The 22,704-nt window shown below is 38.6% G+C and overlaps 2 protein-coding genes across 10 annotated transcripts in view; one reads left to right on the top strand and one right to left on the bottom strand.

Moving 5' to 3' along the window:
- Positions 1–478: 478 nt before the first annotated feature.
- Positions 479–20,115, bottom strand: ARMC1 (armadillo repeat containing 1). 3 transcript variants are annotated; one of them, XM_083361146.1, is made up of 7 exons: positions 19,993–20,115; positions 17,470–17,669; positions 14,603–14,694; positions 7,967–8,156; positions 3,490–3,606; positions 3,320–3,394; positions 479–2,645 (listed from the first exon to the last, which is right to left on the bottom strand). In XM_083361146.1, exons 2-7 carry the CDS (start codon positions 17,641–17,643, stop codon positions 2,454–2,456), a joined length of 840 nt encoding a protein of 279 aa, XP_083217272.1. In that variant the 5' UTR covers positions 17,644–17,669; positions 19,993–20,115; the 3' UTR covers positions 479–2,453. The 3 variants fall into 3 exon arrangements, with proteins under 3 accessions (XP_083217272.1, XP_083217271.1, XP_083217273.1); XM_083361145.1 differs by having other exon boundaries at positions 19,887–20,108; XM_083361147.1 differs by having other exon boundaries at positions 17,470–17,666; positions 19,887–20,035.
- A 1,570-nt stretch (positions 20,116–21,685) lies between these two features.
- MTFR1 (mitochondrial fission regulator 1) overlaps positions 21,686–22,704 on the top strand; it is a 200,036-nt gene continuing 199,017 nt past the window's right edge. For all 7 annotated transcript variants that reach the window (XR_014492324.1, XR_014492325.1, XM_083361224.1 and 4 more), the window contains exon 1: positions 21,686–21,792. The gene's annotated coding sequence lies outside the window, so the exon portion shown is untranslated. The remainder of the gene's footprint in view (positions 21,793–22,704) is intronic.

Genomic DNA, 22,704 nt, shown 5'->3' on the forward strand with positions numbered 1-22,704 from the left:
ATGTCTAAAATACTTCAAGATTATAACACTGTCTCGCTGAACTGTCTTGTTCCAACTTTACCAGAATTGGTTCAGTTTTGAAAATAATAGAATAATTCACTCTTGGTACAATTAAAATAGTCAGTTTCAAGGTCAGACTTCTTCCATTAAATCAGAACAGCTATTCTCGATTCAAGACACTTCCAGCAAGATGAAATAGGGCATTTTGAGGTTGAAGCATTCCATATTCTGTTTCTGCTAACAAGCAGTGTAAGTTTTATTCATGGCCACAGCAGCTTGAATTTTGCTTCCCTGAAAAAATATGTTTTTATTTTTTATTTTTGTGAGCAACCAGTGTACATTCACAATGCAACCGCACTTACAAAAATACCTGCTCTTCCTATGCAAACAAACTGTCATCTTCTAACGAACTTTGAACTTCATGCTTCAAAAAGGCTAGAAAAAATCTTTATGAAAGGCAGAAGGATGCCAATTCATTATATTACACTTTTATTTTACAGTTTTTCAAAATCTGTTTTACAGATACATTAACTGGGACAGCTGCAATACTGACCAAAAAAAGCATACCTATAAACCAAATACACGTTTTAATATTTACTAGTATAGAATCACTAATATCCAGAGATGTGTCACGTAGTAAAGAGGATGTGCGGCAATGCAAAATGTAGAGAAAAGATGTTAAAATAAAAAGTAAACATTGCATTCGTGGTTACACAGCAGAGATCTTTGCAAACACATTTGGTATTGTAACATTCTAGGCAGCAATATGCTTTGTAATACATATTTATTATAATACATGCCTTAGAAAGCTTGTATTCTGTGTGTAAACGTTAACCAAATAAAGTAGATATGATAAAAAAAAGAAAATAATCCAATCTGAAAGTAAGCTCATCTTAAAAGGACACTGCATTCAGGTGAACTTTAAATTATTTTTGGAATATTCCTTCTCTCTTGCACATTATTTTCCTTTAAATGAGAATTTCATGATGCTACTTAATTGCTGCTATTGTGCAAGACAAATATAAGGTCTTCCAAAGGATAAAGCTTTGCCTCAAAAAAGTCAGTATCTGTCACAACTGTAGCACAAAATGATTCATAAAGGACTTAATTTTGAACAGCACTGCAATTCCTCAGCTACACTCCTGTGGTGCAAAGTAGCAGTTGTTCTAACAAACTGAGAAAAATCTCAGCCAAAATTTCAATAATCTAATTGTTGTTCTCCACATCTTGCCTACTGAAACAGCACTTGCTTTATCATTATTGGTAACTAAAAGACAAGATCCAAGCGCTTTGGAACTTCTTTAATGAGCTACAATACCAGAAGATGATGTTGTCCAAGTATGGGGTTTTGACAGACTAGCTACAGTGCACTTTTAGGGACTCTTCGTATTTTCAAGGATGCCCCTCAAATCCTAGCTATCAGGCACTAGTTTTGCCCTGCTCCTGGCTCTGACATGACATAAACTGTCATACAGCTCCAAATATCAGCCCTATTGACACAGGACAGCAGCTTCTTTAAAAGGCAATAGGAATAACATATGGTTTCCATCAAGCCAAAATGTTTAAAACATAGACAGGGCACAATGGCATATTCAGCATCCAGTTCCTTATCCCTTCTCCATAATAATCTTACATGCTCAGCTATCACTCAAAGCTTGTTTTCAACTCAATCACCACACTTCTGACTACAGGCAAAACGTTATGGGAACAGATTGAAGTTTGTGAAAAGCAATGACCTACATTCCAATCAATAGTGTCTTGTCATACTTGGAAGTCACAGCCTTCATCAGAACCATTTTTTGTAGCAGATTATTTATAATCTGTATAAATATACATGCATTTCTTTCTTAACCTGTTTTTACTAAAAAGTTCATATTGAAAGTGGTTATCGGCTGACAATTAAAAAAACAAAGCTCCCAAGTTTAAAGTTCAAGTCTTCTTACATTCCTACAAATAGAGCATGTCACACTGGCACTGAAAAAAGTTGAACAAATCTGTTTTTTTTCCTTCTAGAGCCATCTAATTGAAATATATAATCTGAAATAAGGCTAAAAAAAGAAAAAAAGGCATTTTCATTTTGTAAAATCAGATCTAACAATTTCTTTGCACGTATGTCCTGACATTGACATTGAGTGGGCTCTGCATATATTTATAACTGTTAACTTAAAGCTTCATGAAATTCAAAAATGTTTGATCATGGACCCACATTAAAAAAATTAGGAAATAAAAGATTAAGTGGGGGGAGGGAATGAACCAACGTTGATTTGAGGCTTCCATCTTCTGACTGCTCCAAAGGCCAAAATGTCCAATAAAATGTAAAACACAGTATATATTTTGTGTAGTCTAAAAAATCTGTTACGATAACTTATTGCAAATTGCACTTGGCAGTTCGCCAAAATAATGGAAAAACTACCCCCTGTTGGTTGGCACAGTCCTTTAGCCTTGATTCAAAGTCACCAATAGAAAGACCTAGAAAGAAAATTTGCAGCTGTGCTCAGCCAACTGGCTGCCCCTTCTGGGTGTGATCCAACACGGGACACAGCTTTGTCTTGCTCCTTTGAAGGACTTTCATCTTCTGGCAAGTATTCAGGGAGGTCAGTATTTTGCTCCACTTCTACTGGAGTATCTTGGAAAGGAACCAACATCTGCATAAAATGGAACACGGTGTTAAACATGCATCATGGAACATCACACAAAATCTGCTTTTGCTTTTCAGCTACATTTATTTCTGCATTTTTAGATAATTTAACTTCTAGCAGTAGAAAGGATAAAAATGACTTTTTAAAGCTTTTTTTTAAAAAAAAAAAAAGCTGAAACACATTTTTTTCCCCTCTTCAAGGTCACTGCTAAGCTTGTAAGCCACCCTGAGTCTTCGGAGAAGGGCGGGATATAAATGGAATTAAAATAAAATAAAAAATAAAAATGAGTTCTACTAGACCAGGGGTAGGCAACCTCGGCTCTTTCATGACTCATGGACTTCAACTCCCAGAATTCCTGAGTCAGCTGACTCAGGAACTCTGGGAGTTGAAGTCCATGAGTCATAAAAGAGCCGAGGTTGCCTACCCCTGTACTAGACTATCCAAACATAGTTGGCATGGAAAATTCCACTCCTGAAGCTTTTCTTATCTGCGTATACTGTTGCACAATTATGCAGATATTGGTGCTCAAAGCAGATTGGAAAATTTATCTGCCTATATTCTCGTGTATATATGGTGAATATTGTTGTATCAGATGAAAAGATTACAATTATTGTTGCTGCTGTTATCTTAGTGCCAATATTTTTAACAATTTACTTTTATAGGGTGGGCAGTTCTCTCACCTCTTCTCCACTTTCACTTTTTACAACTTGCTGAGCTTTCATAACTTTGGTTGATGCTATTGCTGTGGCCAGTGCCTGCACAAACATGGAAAACAATAAGTAGAACAGGATTTTAAAAAGTATCTACCTGAAGCTGAAAATAATGAAAGTAAACCATTGGGAACACTTACCTCTGCTTTTAAATCTGATCTGATTCTGACAACACATCTTTGAATTGCCATTTGAAATGTAAAGCTGATGACCCCTTTAATTTTAAGCAAGGCTTCTTCGCACAGGTTCCTCCGTGACTGGAAATTAAAGAGATGCATTTAATGGGCCAATACTAAGTAAATAACATGAAGTTAACACATACGTGCACGTGATGCTGTACAAGTGGAACATTTTTAAACAAAAAGAAGAGAATGTTTGCATTTGGCTGTAAGGAAATAAAAAGGTAACATTTCTGCTTACAATCTGAAGGCAAACTAGGGAGAAATCAACTATGAATAACGATGGAAAGTGCTGAAAAGCAAAGCAGCTTTTCTTTGTTATGATCAGCTAAACAGTCTCTTGTGATTTAGTTCTGACTGACTGAAATCCTCCCTGATGAGCAGTTAGTTTTAAGTTGCTATTTATCAGACATCTTGTATCCATACTGACTGAATGCATCAAAGCAGCTGTTACATTCTTCAGCTTCCTTAACTGTGGCAGCTCAGGAACATCACTGCACTACACAATGCAATTCTGATGTCAACTGACAATGCCTGCTTATAAAATCACAAGCACATCTTATGCTTTTAAGCAAGTGGCAGGGCCTCTTCTAGGCAACAACACAACAGTAACCCATGCTCGTTTCACCAACTCTGAATTGCCCCAGCATGCTTTAATCTTTTTTAGGGACTTCTGAGGAAGAAACGGCTGCAGTGGAATGAAAAGCCAGCCAGTAGACCAGCTCTTCGCAATCCCTTCCCTGTCCTTCAAATCACCCAAAAGGTTAGCATATATGGAAGATGAGAAAATAACCCATGTTACTTAAACCATAATTGGTACCTTCAAAAGGATACTTGTTTCACATACTTCCTTTTCTAATCACTTTCAGAAATTGTTCATTAACTGTTTGGATTGATAAGGCTGAAAAAACAGATGTGTTTTCTTCAATATTTAATGGGGGGAAGTTTAAGGTGTCTATGTATGTATGTATGTATGTATGTATGTATGTACAATAAACAGCAAAAGTGTCAGTAGAATTTAATTTTGGAAAGTTACAAACAGACTGATGGTCCAGACGAATTTGAAATCAATTTTAAAATTATTATAAAAATCCTTCCAGAAATGCTTTTATTTTTTTTATTTTTTAAAAATGATAGGATGAGACTTGAAAGTTGGATACTAGAGGGCACCAGAATTAAAGGAGAACAGAATGAAATAAATTATTTTAACATTGGACATATTGAAGGATATTTTTGAACAATGACCCAGAAGTTAATTTTAAAAGTATCTGCCTCTATGTGTTTGTTAAATGTTTTTTTTTTTACTTTTTTTACCTTATTTTTTACTTTTTTCTATTTTTCTAGTTTTTCTTCTGAACCTTCTATTTTTTCTTTGTTTTTATTAATTATCTTTGCAACTATAATTTTTTAAAACTACTATTGAAAATAGAGAAATTGATCATTACATAAAATAAACTCTATAAAGCATGCTTTAATTATTTTAGTCTCTCACCACAGAGTAATTAAGATGCCTCTTAAAGTGGGCATAATTAGTCCAAGCACAAGTACTAAACAGCAAACTTCAGGAACTTTAATGAACATCAACAGAGATGTCAGCGAAGTGCATCAGTATAGCCAATTTTATGTACAGCTCAAAATTTACACAAATATTCTTGTGTCTGAAACATAGCAACTTGTATGTTAGCTTATGTCATTCATAGGCCTTCTGCATCAAGCTTTGACAGATTCAGTTTTTACAGAGAAATATTTATTTAAAGGGAAAATAATGCTTCCAGTAAGTTTACTATAGAGGATGGGGACCATGCTGACCTGATCTTTATTCCTGCAATAGAAATTGCTGAATTGTTTTAATCATGGTTCAGATAATTAAATAAGGGAGTGGTTTGATATAAGTAAGCATCAAAGTCCTTGTTCTTCATTCTCCCAAAATATACTATGCTATAAACATAAATATATGCATGCCCTGTATCTATGTGTCATGTATATATATTTGGAGCATGTAGGTTGGTGAGGGGAGAATCTCCAGGATTAGTGTCTACTGGAGTTGACAATCTAGAGGTACAAGATGGGGAACCTGGGCATTGAAAGGATATTTCAATTTTTTATGTGTAATGTTTCTTTGGGGGGGGGGTTGTCTGAGATCATCTTAAATTCAGGGTTCCTTTCCTTTCTGTATTATTTCTCCTAATCAGAAGTCAATATTTATGAAAAAGAAAAAGTAACTTTTGGAAAGGAAAAATAACTTGTAGAAAAACTAAGAAGTGCTGACAAAATTTTCTCTTTATACACTAAAATATATATTAGATACACAGAAAGCTTTAAATAACTGAATTGGTTCCGAAATGAAATGACTTTTAGAAAAAATACAGCTTATTTTACTTTAGAAATTCTGGAAACAAAACAATACTAAATCATTTTAAACCTTCAACTGCTAATCTTAATGGAAGCAAAGGTTGTAGCAAAATAATAATCATAATTTGTATTTTTTTAGAAAAACATTGTGAAATCATTAGTAACATTTGATTAACCTATTCACATTAAAAAAAACCTCCAGAAACTCAGAATTGCTAAATGTTCTGACTACAGTTTCAGACAGTAGCAGCAACTGAAGTCTTTTTCATTCATCTTTACAAACAGAAGTGAACTGAATGTTCTGAGAACATTTGCCAAAACCTCTTATGCATATTTTACTTTTTACAAGTATACTAATATGCTGAAAAAGCCTTTGGGGAGTATGATGATGAGCTGCTATAGCAATTCTCGTAAGATCCTTGCCCCTTATTTTCTTTTTAACAGGCAATATAGACTACATTATTTTACTATCTGTAAATGAGGGAGGGAGGGAGGGAAGAAGGAAGGAAGCTTTTGAATAACACCTAGTTGCATGTCTTTTTAGATGCTATTGGAAGCAATTTATGTCTGTAAGAAGCAATCACTCTCACCTTAATCTGAAAAGTGAAATTGCAAACATCTGCACAAGGTCTTCTCAGGAGAATGCACAGGAAACGCTAAGTTATACTGACCCCAGATCATTTTTAAAAACGTGTATTTAAACTGGCAAACAAATGAAAGCTTGGTAGTATTTTCCTGCAATTCAAGAGAATATATCAGAGCTCAAAGTTGAGCTCTGGAGTCCTTGGTGCTCTCTTGAGCTTGACTGTTTGCTTCCAGACATTTTATTATCCAATTAAGGTAACAGCATCAGTGAAAGTGAGTTTGGGCTTTACTAGTTGGGTAATGAAATGTCTGCAAGCAAACAATCAAGTTCAGGGAGCAGAAATGACTCCACCGTAATTTTCTTAGTTTTTAGAAACATTTAAGACATACCAATAGGCAAACACATAAACAACCAAGTTAATTGCCATAACATGGACAAATTTACGGGAACTAATTAGATCTGTCTTAATGAAAAAAGGAGAAAGAAAGCCAAAAGAGAAGTGTAATTCTGGAAGTATAGGGCTGAGTCCATACTAGGTCTGAGCAAATAGTTGATTTGAAGATTCAGTCAAATCACTGCACCAGCTTAGAAAGCTGAATTATTAAATACATGAGTTGCTTTTAATCTATTCAAACAAATTGAATGCTTCTGCAGATGTGAAGAAACCTTTTTTAGAATGATTTGTAATTAAAATCAACCTTTTTCAACAATTTGGATCAATTGAAATCAGATATGGTCACATTCATACTTCCAACACTGTGCATGCTGATTATTACTCAGATTATCACCCACCGGCTTTATTAGTGAGGATACCAGAAGATTGGAAGGTATCAAATATGAGACCAAGAGGGATCAGGATAATAACTTAGTCAGCTTTATTTATCCCAGATAAATTGGTAGAAATGGTCATCAAAATTAAAATAACCAAGAATTTTGTGGGCCTGGGCCATTTTTTTAGATTATGTGATTTATAGTTTATTTTTCTATGATTTTGTATTAGGAACCACCAAGTTACATTTTATATGAGAGCCTATTGGTATTGGAGAGATTGGAAATCAGAACATGGACCTGAAAAGAATATTCTGGAAGAACGTGTAGGCAGCCAGATGACAGATCAGCAGGCTGGTCGGCCTACTTCACCTATTTTCCTATAGCTTCCTATTTTAACTGCATATGCTCAATTTTTTATCCAAGTCTTTTACTTACTTCCAGGTCCTAAAGTGGCTGAACATAGATCAATAAGGTTATATATCCAGAGACATTTCTGTGGTTAGTTTCTTGGAAAATGTAAAGTTATTCCTGAAATGTTCATTACAGTTCTAGGTAATAAGTCACACCCGAGGGATTTGAAAACAGACTTAATGCAGATTATTTATATTTACATTTATTTACACATCACATCTAACTTACACACAGAGAATATGTTTACAGAAAACAATTGTTTTCATTTTCATATTTCAGTGTGAGTTATAAATTCCAAAATATATATGAATTTCTTACCGAATCATCAAGGCCATCTATGTGTAAAACTACTGTTTTAGCACGTTTATTTGTACTTCCAAGAAAAAACTGAGCTTTTCGACGTCGAGAATTCATTTCATTCACATTGTCCATGTCAGGCATATTGGAAGACTGAAGAATATCATAGATTTCAGAAGCTAATAGTTTTGTTTCCCCGGGTGTTGTGGTCCTAAGGCAAAGAAAAATCAGATTTATTTAGATTATAGGTTTTCTTAACCCAATTTCTTTTACAATGCTCCCAAAAAAGACAGCTGCTTGTTTCTTTTTAATGTAAATAGAACTATAGATCCTAAGACTGTTTTTCAGTCTTGGCTATCAATTTTACAAAGCAACCTCCCTTACAATAAGATTCCTTCCCTAAATATTTTCCAGAAGATGACAAGAGTTATTCCAGAAAGATTTTGGTGTCTTATTTTAACATTATTAATAATTAATTATGGATGTTGGCTTAAATGATTTATTGGGAGTTGAAGTCCAGACACCTTAATGTATGAGGTTGAGAAACACTGAGCTAGTTATTGTATGTATATATATTTAAAAAATCATATATTTGTGGTAGTCACATGACATTCTCCAGTGAATAGTAGTAATGGAAAAACCAGAGATGAAATTGGGGGGGGGGAGAATGTGCAATATTCTGAATGAATGAAGTACAAGGAGAAGCTGACATTGAACGCATGAGTGACAATCAGATGAGAGAATTCAAAAATGACATTGAGCCATTGAGACACCCAACAATGAATTAGAAATATGACTCTTTAAATGTCTGTTTAGGGGAGAAATATTTGTTTAACACAGGCTCTAACCACAAGTGTATTATACGTATATGTGGGAAAGAATAAATCTAAATCTAAAAGCATGACTGATCTGATAATCTGGGGAACTGGACATAAGGAAAAAAGGTGTGGAAGAAATACTATGTTGCTCCCATCCAGAGTAAAGTCATATAACAAAATATGTTAAAGCAAGAAGTACTTAGCCTTGGAATAAAATAATCAAACCTTACTTGGATTTTCTTTCAGGAGGTATTATGTTAAATAAAGGTGCCTCAAAAATGGGAAGAAATTGCTCTTAGAAAGAAAAGATGAATATTATTGAAGGATATCAGTATAAAGATGGGTGTAGTTTTGAAATATGGGTCTCTGTAAATTTTCTGTAGGTATATATGCACTCTTTGTCCAAAGCAACATTTAACAGATGTTTTATAGTTTCAGAGATACTCTGGGAGAGAAACACAAAATCACAAGGGTAATGAATACATTTCAGCACACATGCATCCCACAAAATGGAGAAATAGCAATCCAATGTTGCTGAAAATGGTTTAATAATATTTAGAGGCTTATTTTAGTTTAATCAGTTCACTACTGCTTTGGTACAATAATTTTAACTCTTCTCCACATTTCTGGAATGGCACCTTTATGTAACACAGTTATGAAAATATTATCAGTTCCTAGAAAATTTCAGTTGGGGGATTATAAGTATTTTATGAGTTTTATTATGATTAATAACTTATTTGATTATTCCCTTCTGTTAATCTAGGTATTTTCTTATTAAACAAATAGACATTGACTGCATTATTTGTTTTGTTCCCCAATGTATTAGTTTTAATTGCATAACAAAATTTGAACTATATTTCCAAAAAAATATTTAGGCATGTTCCAATTAGGCACAGCAGATGGCATCATTGCCTTTTATTTAAGAACATTAAAATTAAACTAAAGCTATAGTCCTAAACAACATATTGCACTATACAGTGTGCATCCATGTCCTTTCTACCGCAATGATTAATGTATAAAATGTTCACAATTTTGAAGAATTCCATAAAGTCAAGATCAAAGAATGTGTTAACTCTTTTCTTACTGCTTACCATTAACTGTATGTAAACCAAGGTACTTATGGTTCAACCTACTATAATTTTAACAATCCAGACTTAGAACTGGGTTGAGTCACACTTGTATTTCTCTCACCATCATATAAGAAATTTGCACATGACCATCATGAAGAAAATACAAAATCCAATTTATGGATTCAAAATAAGATTCTTACTATCCATTGGCAGTGACCTCTTCTGCCTCATCATCCTCCGTTAAATTGAATAATAGCCACAGTGGATAAAATATTTTACTCAATTATCATCAAGGAATTCTGGATTCATAGTATTACCATATTGAAGGATATCATTCTCCCCTTGCTTCTGGCAACTTAAGATAATCAGTTTAAACTTTTCTAATGGGAACTACAAGCAATTAAAGCTGTATTAAATTAAAACTGATGGAAATGGTTAGGTTTACAGAAGTGTGGGTAAGGGAGATACATACCTGCAAGGGATTCTTGTGCAATTAAATACATATTAATTTAGCTGATTATTTTAGGCAACTAATAAATTGGGAAAATCTGTGCTGGATTTAATTCAACATATCCTGGCAAAAGTAGACAACTATGGAATAAAAAGTGCTTCTAGCTCAGACATGTCAAACACAAGGCCCGGGGAGGGTCCAGATTTGGCCCCCAGGGGCTGTCCCAGAAATGGCAAGGGAGCAGCCCCCGCTGCCCCAGCCCTGGCCCACCGCAACCCAACTGGGCGCCCTGGCGCATGTACACAGAAATGGTGAGCGGTCAGGGGCTGGTGGTGTGCAGCAGCAGCTACAGCTCATTTGTCTCAGCCCACCCCGCCCCTCCCAGCTTAACCCCGTCACATCCAGCCACGCTCCACTTTGCCGGGCTTCTCCACGTGTGGCTCTGCTTTGCCAGGCTAGCCTCCCCATGCCTGGCCCCGTTTTGCAGGGCTTTTCCTCCTCCGGCTCTGCTTTGCCACGCCTTTCCTCGCTTGCCTAGCACCCCAGGGCACACCCAGCCTGTGGGATGAAAGACGCAGAGATGTGAGCACGCGGCTGCCGGCTCCCAGTTGCCTTCTCCACCACATGGTAGGGCCGGAGAGGGGAACGCAGCAGTCATGCAGAGCCACAGCCTGGAACTCTGTGGTGGCTGGAGAGAAAGGGTGAGAAGGAGAAAGCAGGAAGGGTCTCTGTCTCTGTCTCTGTGTGTGTGTGTGAGAGAGAGAGGGGGGGAGGGAGGGAGGGAGACAGAGAGACAGAGACAGCAGAGATAGCCAGGAGGGGAGGAGGAGAAAGCTGTGTTACAAAGAAGGGGATCTTCCACCTTTCTCCCCCCCTTCTCTTTTTTTTAACCTCCTCCTGCTCCATTCAGGGTTTGTCTCTGTCTCTGTCTCTCTGTGTGTGTGTGTGTGTGTGTGTGTGTGTGAGAGAGAGAGAGAGAGAGAGAGAGAGACAGACAGACAGACAGACAGACAGACAGAGAGAGAGAGAGCCAGCCAGCAGAGAAGCGAAAATGTGGAGAACGGGCAGCATTGCAGAGTAAGCAAACTTACAAAAAATGGGATCTCTCTGTCTCTCACACACATACATACACCTACTGCGTGGGGAAGGTGGTATGCAGACAGTGGAGAGAGCAAACTCACAGATTGGCTTTGTGGTCTATTCTTGCCTCCTCCCTTCCCTAAAATCCAGGCAATAATAGAACTCTTTGGATTGAATGGGAAGTTAAGAGGAATTGGTATGTGCTGAAATTAAAAGGCTGAGTCAACTCCCCCCCCCCAAAAAAATTATTTTGTCAGAGACGTGGAAAGTTTTTCTTGCTTCTACTTCCCCTCATCTGCTCTTTTATAATTTAATCCAGCCTTGCCCAAACTAATATCTTTTGGGTGTCATGGACCACAGTTCCCATCATCCTGTGGCTACGCTGGCTAGAAATGCAATGCCTTATTTTCTCTGCAGCATGCGCCTAGGAGGCAGTAGGTCTGTGGGATTTAGATGTATGTAAACATTTGTTTCTTCTGCCTAATTTACTAAATCAACATCTAATCTGAAAGTTTCTGAGAAATCCAGGGTGGTTTACAAGAAAACTCTCAAAGACAACTATTGTAAAGCATCACTAGCACTCCTTAAAACAATATTAAGTGTGTATTTTAAGAAAGAAAAATATTAGTAGTAATTTACTTAGTGCTGTTTGACCATAAAATGTGTTGTTATTCTACATATGCCTGGCTGAACAGTGTGTTTGGAGTTGCCTCTAAAAGGGTGAGGGATGCACTGTTCATATTTTCCTTGGGAGAAAGTTCTATAATTGGGGTGCTGTCTCAGAGAAGGCTCTGCTCGTGGCCACTGTTCTATAAACCAAACCAGGGAGACCATCTGGTCTAAATGGATGGTAAACAAAGATGATTAGGGAGCTGGAGGCTAAAACATATGACAAATGTTTGTGGGAATTGGGTACGTCTAGCTTAGTGTAAAGGACTAGGGGTGGTGACATAATAGCAGCATTCCAATATTTGATGGGCTGCCACAGAGAAGAAGGGGTCAACGTATTTTCCAAAGCATCAGAAAGCAATAATTAATGGAAACTAATCAAGAGGAAAACCAGCCTAGAACTAAGGACTTGTGAAAACAACTAACCAGTGAAAAGGCTTGCCTTCAGAAGTTGTGGATGCTCCATCACTGGAGGCTTTTAAGTAGAGATTGGATACTCCATTGTCTGGAATGGTATGGGTCCCCTGCTTGAACAGGGGCTTGGACAAAAGACCTCAAAGGTCTCTTCCAACACTCTTACTCTTTGAGAGAAGTGCTGCCAACCTCTCCCCCTCCCCTCATCCCTTCCTGGGCACAGAGAGAGGGAGGGAGGGAAGGAAGGAGGGAAGGGAAACAGGAAGAAAGAAAGGGAAGGAAGGAGATGGGAATGAAAAGGAGAGAGGCAGGGAAGGAGGGGAGGGAGGAAGAAAGGAAGGAAGGAGGGAGATTGCAATAAGAGGGAGGGAGGGTCTGAGGAAAGTCCTGCTTTAGCACTTGGCCACCAGCAGCCCTGTTGCCCTTTCACCATCCCCTGGTGGTCTCCCATCCTATTGCTGAGGATGCTTTGGTTACAAAGCCAGGTCTCCTTGCATGGAGAGGGAGTGGACCTCCCTTTGACCCATGCACTTTGTCCTGTACCCACCATGAGCAACCTGGCCAAGGAGAGGAAGCACAGCAGCAGCAGCCTTGAGGAGGAGGTAAGCGCAGGTGGGCGACCCCTGGGGAAGTGCAGCTAGGCTAGGCAGGGCTGTGGGGCCCTGGTGCCATGGGAGCTCAAAGGCCGGGCTGGGCTCTTGATCTCCGCTGCCTGGGGCTCTGGGCAGTCCATGCCACCGTCCAGGGGCCCCGTGCACAGCCTGAAGCTCAGTGAGCTCCTTCAATGGACCATGCCCCGGTGCTCACCCCGATCCCACCCCACCTTCCGCCGGAGACCCTCAGATCTGCCCCAGTCCTGCCCAGACCCGCACAGGTGCCGACGTGAGTGATGTCGAGGGGGCCACACCCCACTCAGTAAGCCACGCCCATGCTGGCCACACCCACCCAGCCCCCCAATGGCAACCACAATGCTGATGCAGCCCTCAATGAAATTGAGTTTGACACCCCTGTTCTAGCTAAATAATTAGAGTTCGGCTTTCATTAATTTGCCAATTTCCATCAAACGTTCCTAGCTATCAAAATCCCTCTAAATTGTAAAATATAAAAAAGACATTGTAAAATTCCTTAAGATTATCAAACGAGCTACAAATGTTGACCTTCAGCTACTCATGGATTACTTATCTGATTAACACAAAATAAGCCAAAACAACTGCACAAAATCTGCACTTTAGTACCTTTTAGCAACATTTAGCTTTGGACTATAATGTGAGACTCCCTTAAGATTGGCAGCACTGGGATTGATTGATGAAACCTGTACTTGGGATATAGTGAGACTCACTTTCTGTCTCTTAGGATCTCCACACAGTAGTTTTCAGGTTATCACCAATCATTCAACGACTATTCAAAGTTACAGTGGCATTGAATGAATGGTACTTATGACAGGTCCTCATAGTTCCAGCCAGTGCACTGTACCTGCAGTCATATAATAACAATTCCCAACGTTCCCTGCTGGCTTCCTACAAACAAAGTCAGTGAGGAACCCTGCAGGAAATCGGAAGTCACAATCACGTGAGGTTCTCGCTTAATGAGCCACATTACTACTTACTGGTAGTAACTGTACTTTATGGCCATATCACTTAGCGATAGCAATTCTGGTACCAATTCCAATTGTAAATAAGAACTAACTATAATGCCTTTTTTAATTTTTAATTCTGGCCTATGACTATAGTAAAAGATTGATGTCTATAATACCTCATCCAAAACTCTAGGAACATCTTGACGATTTCACTATTCGCATAGCTGTCTTCAATAAGCAAGTTTCCTCTGAGCTACCAAAATCTTTCTGGAAACACTCTGCTGGGAATACCTTTTTTCATAGCACCTGCATTTCGGAAACTTTACTGTAGCAATGTTGCTAAACTTCATTTATAACTTCGCTGCTGTGATTTCTCCTTATTTTTGCCTCCAATTATAATTTATATCCAATGAATTGGTATCAATATCATCGCTGCCTTAAAAGAGAGTTTCATTGATCACATTGTATGGAATCAGCAAAAACAACTACCTTTGTGTTGCTGAGTATATGACTTTGAAAGCAATTTTAAAGGAAAAGACAATGCAGGTACATTTACCACAGAAAACATGCTATACTTACTTCTGTACGACAGTCTGTAAACTCAGCATCATTCCCAGTTCACTTTTCATCTTTTCTCTATTGGCCCGACATTCCGCCAAATAACGTAGAGCCTATCAGAAACAAATGGATCAAAGAACAAACCACAACAAAAGAATTCTCAGCATTTGCTTTCACACCTCTCAGCAATGCATTGTAGTAATTCAAAAGATTAGGAAATATGTTATTTGATGCTTACAACATAAAGCTAAAATATTGTTTATTTATTCATCATGCTTCTATATCGCCCATCTCACCTATGTTAGCATGTATGTGCCAGGTAATTATTAAAAATAATGTTTGTCTCTCTATAAAATAAGAACAGACAATTCTGATATGTTCAGTTTCACATTTTTCCAAGTTTGGCTACCCTTGGGATTTTAATAAACTCACGGACATTCCACCTAATGTATGCAGTTAGGTATACAATCTCTATTTGGGGAAACTACATATTAAAAAAGAATTGCATTTTGAGTTGCATATTCTGAAAGCACAAATTAGGTAAATGCAATAATGAAATGGAAAGGAATTAGAAAGAGTGCAGAGAAAAAGAGCAAAGATGGTGAGAGACTTGGAGGCTAAATCCTATGAAACTGGTTAAAAAAACATGGCTCTTGAAGCCTAGGCTAAAGAAAAGCAAGCTAAAGGAAAGTGATACCAATCTTCCAATATCAGAAAGAATGTCACAGGGCAGAGTATGTGGATTACTCTCCAGAGCAGCCAAGAGTAGCACAAGAACCAATGGGTGGAAGCTTTATTGATTAAAAACCATACAGCAAAGGAATAGTCTGCTTCCTGAAGTTGTGAGTGCTCCATCATTGGAGGCTTTCAAAAAAGATTGGAAAAAAGATTGGCTGGAAAGGATCCTTCCAATTTCTGATTAACTTCAGCCTTGGTTTCTCCAACCATTATCAATATACAAATTATAATCACTTCCCTCGCAAAACCAACTGATGTGTATGCAAAGTACATGTTCCTTACTTGGGAGTCTGTCTGCTTAGCGACACTTGACATCACTTAATAACTGCAACCCAGTAAATAGAACTACGCATCACTTCCCACAACAGAGGAAAAAGAAAAAAAATGGATTTGGTTAAGATGACAATGTAAACTGTTAAAACAAAGAGATTTTATTTGGTCTTGTTTCTATTGGAAAACTGCTTTTGATTATTTATGCTTGAAATAGAAAAATGAAATTTAGAATTTAATCTGAAGAATTAATATCTAATTATAGAACTGGCTTATAATAATAGGTAATGTAAAAGGTGAGGTTTCAGCTATGTTAGTATTTTATTGTGTTGTATAGGAGTTGGAAATCAACACCTTTTTCCTTCTCTTTTTTTTTAAAAAAAATCCTGCATATTTCCTTCCTCCCCCTCTCCCCGCTTTTTTTTCCTTAATCTTTATTTTCATTACACCTTATGTTACATACACCTCAATAAAACATTTGGAAACAAAATCCCAAGAAAGGGAGTAAGTAAACTTGGACAAAGTATTGAAACTTCTGAACTTGCCAGTTTAATTTGTTGATACTAGTTTCATGCAGGCTTCTATCCTTCATGAACAGAATATCAAAACAACATAATTAAACTGCAGTGATTTGCTTTTGCCTTAAAGGATAATCAGGGCTTACATTTAAGTTCAAAGAAATACCCAAAATATATAGACAATCTGGAGCTGTCAGGAGCAAGCTCTTTCTCTAGAGATTTAAAACTTTGAGTATTATTGAAAGAAATGACCAAACTGTGTTAACACACACCACTTGGTAGTTGCATTTGCTATGAATTAAGTAGGCCATATGTTATATTTTAGATACAAATCTATGTATTTCAAATAGCAGAGTATCCTTCATCTTGTTCAGGGATTATTAAACTATAATTCGTCTTGAGAATAATTTGCGTACATATACACTCAGCATACTGTTTCTTTCTGGAATTGACAACATTACACAAAGTGCAGAGAAATGGTGCTGTAGATTAAAAATAAATACTAAAATGTAAAAAAAATCTAGACGCATGCTGATCTGAACAATAAATAAATAGCCAACATGCAATACAGAAATTAGATTTCTGATATGGGCCCTAGCACATTGGATTTTATGCTTGCAAACTTCATTATATTATGCATCCATATTTTTCAAGGGACAAAATCTTTTTATTTTTCTAAAACACGTGAAGCCTACTTGTAGACCCCTGCATGTAGTAGATAGCATCTGGTCAGAATTTCTGAGCAGAAAAACATGCAAGAAAATGAACAGATTGTAAGGAATGTCCAAAACATGTACCACAATGTACATCTATTCTGGCAAAATGTGAAGGCTAGCCATCACACAAGTCTATAAATACCACAACATCTCCTTGAATAAATTGGATGTCCTACAAACTTCCAAGACAAGGCAGAAGAATTAAAGTTCACGTGACAATGAATTAAATAAGTTTAGTTGCAAAATGCTGAGCAAATACAGGTTTCCAAATGTTACTTTGCCTTGTAAAAAACTTTGTTGCTTTAACTACATAACACTAAGCAGATTTTTTTATAGTTACCACTATGACCATATAGGTAGATGAGCAATAAACTATATTAAATATGCTATAGTTTTTCCTATCATTTTCATTTCAGCTATCTTTCTATGTCTCAGTGGGATAAAGGATTTAACTTGCTCTACTCAGGACGTTGCAACTCATCCAGAGAACGCAAATTCAAGCAATTTTCCTCATGTGTAGTCACCATACCTGAATGAAATCACGGAAATGCATGATAGCAAATATGCATTTAGATTGTTACATTTTAGATTCCATAGCTTCCGGAAACCCTTAATGCTACAAGATGAGCTATCCAATAATACTTACAAGTAACGCTGAATGGACAACTGGTGGGTTGGGATGATCCAAAAATAATATAAGGCCTGGTAGACATCCCTGATCCTGGACAATTGCTCTTCTATTCAGGGGATCAGCTGCCAGATCTCTCAGCTGGTTTACTACGGTGAGTGCATCAGGCTCCACATTCATTGAGGTATTCATTTTTCCTTGTCATACATAAGATTCTACTACAAAAGGAAGTTGTTATTAATAACTGTAGTGATATGAAGTAATTTCATAACTACTAAAACAAAAATGCATCCTATGTTTTAACACAATTTGATATAATTCATTCTTTAGGAAGGAAGACTGTACTGTTTAGATCGTGATGAAAAAAACAAGGTGTGAGATTTTAAAATTGTGAAGTCCTCCATCAGAATGCACAGGACTATATAAACACCTTAACAAGATTAATGTATGCAGAAAATAAATCTTGTAGTTTTTTATTTGTTAACATCATATAAACATAGAAAGTAAATTTTGAATATTTATTAGATATAGGCTAACCACTTATGGATTGATTTTTTTTCTCAAAGGCTAAACATGGCTAAAATAATCCATTATTCAATTGGTATATTATTTGCAAAACATAATAAAGTAGGCTTCTTAATTTAATCACAGCTTGGAGCAATTTTGAAATAAATAAAAAGCTAGAAAGACAATCAGTATATTACACTTCCACAAATACTGGAATTTTTGGAGGATTCTTACAAGTTTCACAGTTAATCCTATAGATATTGGCAATCAACATTCCCAGAAATGTTTGAGTTTAGATCAGGCATGTCAAACTGCCAGCCCACGGGCCAGATGCATCACACCGAAACCTCACCCACCCCATTGCTGGCAACGGGGAAAAAGTCATGATACATCACGAAACGTCATGTGATGGCGCAAGTTAGCCATGCCTGATTTAGATGGTTGCAGGGTCATGTGATCCCCTTTGCTAATGTCTGACAAGCAAAATCAACACAGACATCAGATTCACTTAACAACCATGTTACTAACTTAACTGCATGATTCACTTAACAACTGTGGCATGAAATGGGGCAAAACTCACTTAAGTCTCTCGCTCAGCAACAGAAAATTTAGGGTCAATTGTGGTCATAAGTTGAGGACTATCTGCAGAATAAGCACCCTCTAAATGGGAAGTGACTATCCCCATTTGAGTAGGCCCAATTTCTTATTCAGAAATTCCACACCAAAACAAACTGAAAGAGTGCCAAGCAGGTGAAGAATTTGAAATCACTGAACAAAAATATGGATGTATTCCTCTATTTAAACCACACTATCACACTACCTAATATTTTATAGCAGATTTTTAATTAAACAGAGCTACTTTTGCAACAGAGCACTTTCCCTATATACGATGCATTACAATGCTGGTACAAGGAAACAGCACAATAAGCTGCTTTGGGAATCTATACAATGCCATTGAAGTTACTTGGCAAACCTGTACTTAGGATCAGACCTAAGAAATATTATTTAAATGTGCTGTTATATAATAACATATGAGCAAACTGTGTTTAGTGCTACAGAAATATCACAGAAGTACTCAACGGCTTCTCACTATAACTACATTTAAAGCCAAGTAATCTGCTCACACAAAAATTATAAAGAAGTTTCATTTAAAAATTTACAGATGTTTGCTGAATCCGTAGGGGTTAAACTACAGAAATCCCACTATGGGAAATAGGATCTTCAAGAAAGCATGTGTAAGACTGGCATTTGAAATACTGTTCTATGGATACTTAATTGGAAGTCTAGCAATTTTACTAGCACTTCCAGAGACACAATTACAGCCTTCAGATAAAATCCCAATCCAAAGTCCAAACATATGCATGTTTACCCACAAGTAGCCTGCGACTTACTTTTAGGAACACATATTCCAATTAGGACACTGAACTTAAAACAGCTTTTCTTTTGCTTTTCATGCTTACAAGCCAGTAACTCAACTAGACTCCTGGCAGCTGCCTGGCCTGGTCCTTGCACCTTCTTGCAGTGCAGCTCTCGTACAGGGATCGCATAGTGTCAATGAAATCACTACACTGGTTTTAAGGAAGGTAAATAGGATTGCAACCTCACTCATAAAAAAAACCTGGGTTTCCGTTTGAACATAATAAGATTGAGTTGAGCTGTAATGCTAAACCTAACTAGGAACCAACTGCCAGAGAGTTTCTGACTAAATCGAGCGACACTACAAGTAATTGCAAATCCTTAAGTCTTGGACAGGATGATAATTTGGAGATCTAAAAGAACTCCGGAGATCGAAGAAGTAGCAGCATTCGAGATCTTTGTTTTGCGTTCTTTCCCGTCCGCTTTTAATCCACTCCCACCTCGATTCCCCCTCTCTTTCCTGCCCCTCCGGCCCCATTCCCAGGTCCAGGGATCCCCATTACCGCCCTCACTTTCATTGGACGCAGAAGGGGAGGCGCTTTGCTACTCCCGCCCCACGGCGGAAGAACCACTTCAAGTCACGTATCGGCTAACGCCGCTGTTGCTGCCTTCGCATACCCGGAGACCCTGGCAGAGAAGCCGCTTGCAACTTCCGGGCACCCGGCGAAGGTCAGCTGAACTGGAATCGCCGGCCCGCCACAGCAGTATTCACCCAGCGAGGCGGGCGATCGCCGCTCTCCGGCACCACTGCAATCCCCGAGACGCGATTGGCTGCAACCGAAGGCGTCTCCTCTCCATTCGCGGCTTGCCTTATTATGACCTCCCTCCGATTGGCTTATTCCGGGTCAGGAGTTCTGAGGCATTGTGGGTTAGAATGAAATCAATTTTAGAAGGCATTTCGACAACTACAACTCCCAAGAAGCTCAGTTCAGTTTCTGATGGTTACAATTTACGTTTGCTCTTTGCAGGGGGAATGAATAACGTTTCGCTGACATTTGCTTGCTCGTGGACTTCTGTAGTGAGGCTTATCCGAAGGCAAGGGGAAGGCATTTCCCCCCGAGTTTAGTGGCTCCTAACTGTTTTAGCCGAATAATCTTAATTTTTTGCTATCATACATAGTAAGAATATATAAGTGCATAGGTGTAACTATACCTTTGAAGTAGACAAATTCATTTGGTCTTTAGGAAAGGCATGGATGTGGTTAAGACTTCAATCCCGCACACATCTAATTGGGAACAGTCCTTTTTAAAGATCAGTACTTTAAGCTATACATAAACATCTACAGTGTTGCTTGTAGTAGTAGCAATTACTTTATTTTATCCTGTTGGTATGCTGTTTGGGGTTGAGGGTGTTTTTTACATCTGTAGTTCAATGTTCTAATAGTTAACTACAGTTAACTACAGTTCTCATCAGACTCAATTAATGCACCTAATAGGAATTACAGTAATGAATTTGGAGAGCTGTAATTTTGCAACCCTGAATAATACTAAGTTAAAAAGTCTTAAAGTTTCGATAAGTTGGTTTTACTCTATGTAAGTTGGTTTTACTCTATTTTGTGTAGTACAACAAACAACTAGACTTGCAAAATAAAGGTTGTTGTTAGTTGCGAAGTCGTATCCTACCCATCGCGACCCCATGGACAATGTTCCTCCAGGCCTTCCTGTCCTCTACCATCTTCTGGAGTCCATTTAAGCTCATTTAAGGTATTTGGATTTAAATATGTTGAATGTGTGCTCTTTTTTTAAGGGTTGTCCACTAATATTTGAGAGGACAGCAGTAAGATAGATGGACTCTGTTAGAGTGGCGATGAGGTACCGTTGGAAGACCCGAAGGACCAATTTAGGGACAGATCATCATGGAGAAAACTTGTGGCTGCTAAGAGTTGATAATAATGTGATGGCATGTCAATCAATTAGTGCCAAAATATATCGCACTACAGGACAAAGCAAAGTACCCCCTTTACGCAAACTTAGGTATTTGTTACAGCAAGACAGCACGAGATGGCGCTGCTACATGATCCTTTGATACTAAAGAGCAGAACTTTCCAAGCCTTTGTCGCAAATAGCTTATCAAAAACATTAGGCGGGATTTGAACTTTCTGAAACCATCGAGATGAGAAAGGAGGCCTTTGGAGCGGATGTCACTCCAGAGATCATAGAGTCCGCGGGCTACTATCCTTGTCTCGATGATGATATCTTCGATGATACATCCCGTCATCTGGCCGGGCTGCAAGACTTAAGCCTCGCCTCCCTAAACGGCGGGCAGCGATTGGCCAGGCCTATCGCCGGCGCTCCTCAGGATTGGTTGCTGCGGGAGACGGACGGAGAGAGTCGAGGGATTGCTGCAGGCCGGCGGGGACTCCGCGGCTCCGGGAGAGTCCGAGCAAAGGAATAAATACCGTACCGGTCCGACGAGCGGGTGAGTCCCTTCCATCTGCCTCGGGGCCTCGATTTGTTGTCAAGAGTTCAACCCTGCCGCGACGTTTCGGGTGTGGGCCGAACGGCGTCCACGAATAACTGGTCAGGTCGGGGCCGAGAGAGAATCTGCCGGTCGTGTGAGTCAAGGACACGCGCTGTTAACCGCCGACGGTCACGTCCGAGGTTGCCGGGCGCCGCTTTTCGTTTTCCCCAATCGCGGGGCGGGAAAAGAAGTTATGCCTTCCCGGCCGCAACTGCTTTGGCTCTTCCGCCGTGTAGCCGGCGACTCCTGGTTCTTGCCCTGCGCGCCCTCCTCTTCCCCTCCCGGCAAGGGGCAGACCCGGGTGGGAGCATGTTCGGCAGGGGCGGAAGAGTGCTCGCAGGAGAACCGTTTTATGCCTTTACGACTCAGGGGTCTTCAAACTTGGCCCTTTTATGACTTGTGGACTTCAACTCCCAGAATTCCTCAGCCAGCTTTGCTGGCTGAGGAATTCTGGGAGTTGAAGTCCACAAGTCATAAAAGGGCCAAGTTTGAAGACCCCTGCTTTACGTCTTCGGGAGGATCTGATTTTTGACGTAGGCCTAAACCTGGCGGTTCTCAAATTACTGCTTATGCGCCCTTTCTAAGCTCCTCGAGTCGTAAGGTTGTTGTTGTTTTTTTCCCTGCCAGGCCCCGTGGCCAATCTTAGAAATTTCAATTTGATTGTCTTCTCCCTTCTCTTTTTCGGGTGCTCCGGAAAAGGCAGTTACTCTTACGGTTACTCCTACATCTAAACAGAATTTGCCTGGCTACTGTCTGTTGCTTCTAATAGTGCCGGATTTTCCTCCTCTTCCTCGTTTGTTACTTTGGACACCAAATAATAATAATAATAATAATAATCGAGTAATGTAGAAAAGACTGCGCTGTTTTGTG

Source organism: Vipera ursinii (genome assembly GCF_947247035.1).
Source record: "Vipera ursinii genome assembly, chromosome: 3".
Taxonomy (NCBI): Eukaryota; Metazoa; Chordata; class Lepidosauria; order Squamata; family Viperidae; genus Vipera; species Vipera ursinii.